We start from the raw sequence: 5,929 nt of genomic DNA on the forward strand, positions 1-5,929 counted from the left end.
AATGAGAGACCCAAAATGACGTTAGCAGATAACTAGTAGTTAATTATTGGGAAAGAAAATACACATGTCAATAACTAAAGTAACGACTAAGATTTCATAGTCATGGACGCGACTGTAATTAGCACCCCTTATTATTTATATATTATTTCTCAACAGGATCCACTACTATATGATCAGATACGGAATAGTCGAATTTCGACAATTTTATTATTTTCTTTAAATATGTTTTAATGTATTAAGAACAAATCTGAATAAAAATAGGTAAATCTAAGGCATTGAAAAGAGATTTTAATTGGCTGAACACACCTCAGTTGCATAGGATCTGACTGAAGGAGACCACAATAGAGATGAGGATGGCCCTATTTTTAGGTCAGAAATGTGGCGCACAGATTCAGATAATGATAAAGGCCCATGTGCAACACATGATTTTTCACAGGAAAGCCAACTTAATTGTAGTCATTGTCAGTCACCCGGTCTTAAGACTTGAGATAAATGATATATATATATATTGAGATGGTTGATTGACAAATGACAATCAACCATATATATATATATTGAGATAGGCTTGAATTTGAATTTGAGATGGTGGCAATGTTGGATATATGTGTCACCCCATTATTGGATGTGATTTTCCATTAAAGTCACTTGCTGTTTCTTTGGGTCCTCAAGCACAGTGTCTCTCAATACAAAAATGAAAGATATTTTTGTTGATAATCATCATAACCATACCACATATTATTTGTCAACTACGCACAGATATTTTTGTGAACTTTGATGATTTTTATGGATTTTTCTGTATGCATGCTTAACATTGCAGCATATATGTGGAAATGTTGTTTGAATTTGTGGATTCGATTTGTCTTTATGGTAATTAGTCATTCTTAATTTTTCTCTTTTATTCTTAATTTTTCTTATGTACACGTGTTAACGCTTCAACTCAAGTGTTGGACCGAGAGCATTCTTCAATCTAAACACTTAGGCTGAAGAGTTAAAGAATTGGGCCTAAGTAGCACGTTTTATGTTATATTCATGTCACGATGATGTACCAACTAAGTAAGATTGTTTTTATTTATTTATTTATTTATTTATGCATTCATGTTTATAGAATGAAGAAAATGATTCAGATGTTTTCTTTCAAATGGGAAAGTTTGATTATATAGATAGATTTTTCCCCCTCCACGTGACTAGAGGCCAATGGGAATCCTTTAAGGAGTCACTGTTGAAGCTAATGTGCATTTTCCCATTTCAGCTAACTTGACTATGCTGCACAGTTTTATTTATGTGCGGGTGAAAATGAATGTTATGATGTTGGGTTGGGTGAATGCTAAAAAGTTGATTGGGTAGTATTTAATGAAGTACAAATATGAATACGAGTACGAGTACGAGTACGACACAGTGATATGGTAAATTTTTAAAAAATAAAATACGAATACAATATACTAATATAGATACGTCAAAAATATAATATAATAGACATTTATTTAAATATATAATGTATTTTTTGCCATTTTCTCCATATAATCATAGATAAATCACTAATTTAGAATTTAGAGTAAGATATTTGTTTATTTTTAAATTTTATATTATTTTTTTAATTAACCCATAATATATTTTAAATTGCATTGAATTTCATTTTTGTATAAAAAATTACAAAATTACTCTGCTTCATTGTGAAGTGTCCAAAATGTATCATTGTCATGTCCAGGACCAAAAAATGAAATACTTCTAATCATATTCAACACGTGTCTGAACCGTATCTACATATTCGCGAAGAGTCTGAGGATCTACGGCACCTTAAAAGAGGCATATGTGCTTCCTAGGTAGTATCCAGACTCCAGAGGCCTGTTAGTCTAACATTTAATAGGCCTCTGTATGGTGAGAAGGTGTGGCGTTGTTAAATTGGTCAGCCCAACAGATTGAAATGAAAGCCCAACCCAGCCCAGTGTCGCAGGACGTCTGTGGTCTTTTTCATCTAGGCCCATGCCTATGCATTCTGTTCACAACATGTCGACAAGCAACCTTTTTAACTGGGCTACCTTTTTGATTTAATTTTCTGAAAATAATTTTAAGACATAAATTATATATATATATATATAGATAACTATTTTATGAGAACTATGTTATCTAAAATGTGAAAACAAACCTTTTCTCAATTGAGTTTCTAGAAAACTGTGAATCAAAAATGTTTTTGTATTTTATTTATTTATTTTAAGTTCGTTAAAAACAGAAATTCTTCTAAAAATACCGAACCACTCTAAAATTCTCTCTCTCTCACACACACACACACACACACAGAGTATTATTAGATTTTAATTATGTAAGAAAGTTGGGTTCCTAAAAAGTTTGGATTTAGCCTCTGGACTCTGAAATGGGCTTAGACTGGTACAAAGCCCATCAATGGGTTGGGCCTCGATTAAAAACCAAACCTGATCCGCCCCAACCTTGGCTTGAGTTCTATTATGTCTAATTCTGTTTGACATTGGGCTCCATATATAGGCAATACAAGGAATTCACTATCATGAAAATTCCTATAATTTTGATATATATATATATATATATATATATATGTATCATGATTGTTTAAATGATAATGATTTGGAGTCCGAAAGTTTGACAAATTTAACTGATCTACGAGAGTGAGGGTTGACATCATCACGACGTCATTAATATGCATGATATCATGATAACATCAGTCCTTACTTACATAAAATTAGTCAGAATGTACTGTCGGACTCTCTATAATCACTCTTGTTTAAATGATCCTAGTTCAGTTTTAGCTTGATCATGAACTTTGTCTAGATTAATTATAAAATAAAATCAGCATTACGCTACCGAATTTAAAAAAATTAAGAACTGCCTTGTAGATTTTTGCTTATAAATTAGATTATGAAAGAACAAAAACTTTTCACGGATTATGGGGTCATCGTAGCATTAATGGTAAATGCTGGTAATATTAAGCACGAGGGTATAAGTTTGAAGTTTTTGTGTAAAATAACGTTAAATGTAAGATTTGTTTGGAGTCCTCCTCTCTGACTATTCTATGCAAGACGGGTAAGGACAATAACGGCCATGTTCTCGAGTCGTCCACAATAATGGTCCTGGTCCTTGTAGGTTTTGTTTGAGTCGTCCACTTTTGCGGACTATGCAAGACTAGCGACTCGGACAATGATGGTCCTTGTTTTCGAGTGACTATAGCTCGTGAGTTGGTGCCACTTTCACTAATGGAGATATGCAACTTGTTTGACGAATCTTATCATTCATTTGTACTTGGTTTTCATGTTTCTTTTGCTACCCCTGCGCGATACGTTTTAGACTTTTAGTCAGACAATGACAGCTCCATCAATATCAAAGCCCCCCTGGTTTGTTGTATGCATAGTTAGGTTCGTAACCCTATTTCAAGGATACCGTAGTTGGGGCAACAATTTGTATTCGTAAATTATATTAGTATTGTATCAATTTAAAAATATTTTAATAAATAAAATAAAATTTAATTTATTTAATAATCATGTCAAGAACTTTTAACATTAATCCGACTTGTTTATTAAACGAGTTAATATATTAATTTGTTTAATGACTTGTCTATCAAAACGAGACATTTAATATTCAATCAAATAATAAATATTAAAATTTTTTTATCACAATTAATCAAAATATTCAAAATTAGAAAAAAAATCAGCGTAGCTGAGATTTATGTTAAAACGACTTAACTCTCCATAGTAATTGAGTTTAAACAAGGTAACATATTACATATGTCATATTCATGATTATGATATGTTGAATTAAATGTGTATGAACGGGTTACACGTGTTAAACCTTCTCAATTCTAACCTGACACAGTTAAATAAATAGGTTATTCGTGTTACCCTATTTAAGGTCAATCCAAATTCACTTATATTGTGTCGTGTCGTAATTTACCACCCTATACGATACTATTATATATTTACATAAAAATCAATTGATTCGGCCAATTTACATCGATTTTTGCCCAATTTTATTGCGCCGATCGCAACTGATGTGACAACCAAGAATCACGAAGCCACTAAACCATTTCTAATCATGAACAACTTTTTTTTTTTTAATAAGTGCTACTCCTTATATTTAAATTTACAAAGAAATATGTCACCAGAGCAAAATAATTCAATCTCCAATAGTTGAGAATTTGAAATAGCCAATATGTTACAGATCACTTTACAAGAAAAAGAAAAAATAATAATAATAAAAAATCAAGGAGAACCAACTTTGAATTGGATCAACTCCACTTGAAATCTTTGCTTCTCAAAGATAAATCAAAATGGAAAAAAAGGCAAAAAAGAAAAAGTAATTAACAAAGAAACTAATTAAGGATTGATACATAAAAAAAAAAAGGGAATATTTTGAAGATCGAGGTGGTGTGGTGTTTATTCACCAAGAAGTAGCACACACCGAAGAATTAAGTAGCTCCTCTAAATATTCAGCACCCAAGTCCTCTAACACCACCACATTCTCTACCTTCACCTCTTTGACTGTGTGTTTTCTGCTCATTGATTTCTTTCTCATGGAGTGTCTCTTCTTTAGCGCCACCACAGGGGAGCAACCATCTTCATCACAACCGTACTTCATGTCTCTAAGGGACTCCCTGACCATCTCCACCGGAAAATTGAGGACGGCATTGGCTCCCCTCATCGAAAAGGCGGCTTGGTCATAGGCCAAGGCGGCCGCCTCAGCGCTATCAAACGTTCCCAGCCAAACCCGGATTCCATTCCTAGTGGAATCCCTTATCTCCGCCGCAAACTTCCCCCAAGGCCGCCTGCGTACCCCTCTGTACGACTTTTCCTTCTTGAATTCCCTTTCCGCCGGGTTGGAAGTCACTTCCTCTTCCTTAATTCCACCGGAAGAATTGGAATTGGCCTCGGACGAGTCCCTTTCCCTTGCTCCCTCGGCCAGGACATCGAAAAGAAGCATTTCCTCGGAGTCATTGAAATTGAATGGGAGGGAATTGTGGTGGAAGAGAAGCTCGTCCCACGAGAGAGATTGGGCCGGCGATCCGAATGAGGATTCCGGCGAGTGCTCGGAATTTGGGTATGGGATGGAAGAATAGTCCATGTTTGGACTGAATGGTTTCCTTTGTTTCTCTGGCTTTGGTTGGTCCTAGTGACCAAAATATGAAATGTGTTCCCTTGGACAAGTTTTAGACACCCACCCTATATATACACAAATACGAGGGAAGATTTTGTATTATGTGCGTGCGTATTTTGATTAATATAAGGTATCACTAAATTTATTAGAGGTTGAGAGGTGAACATTTTTTGGGCAGATTGGATGTTTTGGTATTATTATGTTGATAATTGATCAAGTGGGTCGAGTCTAGTGTGGATGGGTTGTCCGTTTTCAGGCACGTGTGGTCAAATGACCCGAGGCGGCGAGGGTCCAAATTATGGGGGTGACTGGATGACGTCAACTGATGATGTCATCTTTGACTTGTAAGCATATTTAATTTGTCGATTTGTCCACGTGTCACCTTTGGATTTGTGTGTCTTTGTCGTGTCAATCGGGGCAAGGAAAATGTTGTAAGCGGCAAATGAGGATGACAAGTTGAAAGTTTAGTTGTTTTAGATCCGAGATTAGTCTTTCGATTTAGAATCCGGATCTTGGTCTTGTGCTGCGTAGATTCTCCGTGTACACACATTGGCGAATTTCTTCACTTCACCTTTTTTTTTTTTTTTTTTCAACCATCAATTTTTTACTAATCAAACGGATCCTTTAAATTTGAGTTAGTTAAAATTAATTATTAAGACAAATTGCATTGACTCGTAGACGGATCCTTTAAATTTGAGTTAGTTAAAAATAATTATTAAGACAAATTGCATTGACTCGTAGCATTCTGTTGTAAACTTTGATTTTAAGTATTTTTATAAAAAAAGAAAAAGAAAAAAGAGCATACTAATAGGAA

General features: G+C 34.4%; 1 protein-coding gene across 1 annotated transcript; it reads right to left on the minus strand.

The window, feature by feature from the left end:
- Window positions 1–4,133: 4,133 nt before the first annotated feature.
- LOC132310207 (ethylene-response factor C3-like) lies at window positions 4,134–5,227 on the minus strand. The gene has a single exon (XM_059808412.1). The coding sequence runs from the start codon at window positions 5,080–5,082 to the stop codon at window positions 4,402–4,404; it is 681 nt and encodes a 226-aa protein (XP_059664395.1). The 5' UTR covers window positions 5,083–5,227; the 3' UTR covers window positions 4,134–4,401.
- Window positions 5,228–5,929: the final 702 nt, after the last annotated feature.

The sequence above is a fragment of the Cornus florida genome, unplaced genomic scaffold (genome assembly GCF_030987335.1).
Source record: "Cornus florida cultivar Cherokee Brave unplaced genomic scaffold, ASM3098733v1 CherokeeBrave_3.0.0_Hap2_Chr05, whole genome shotgun sequence".
Classification (NCBI taxonomy): Eukaryota; Viridiplantae; Streptophyta; class Magnoliopsida; order Cornales; family Cornaceae; genus Cornus; species Cornus florida.

What these genes read in the sequence shown, in the direction of transcription:
- LOC132310207 (XM_059808412.1), bottom strand. Translation starts at nt 5,082, where the DNA reads ATGGACTATTCTTCCATCCCATACCCAAATTCCGAGCACTCGCCGGAA.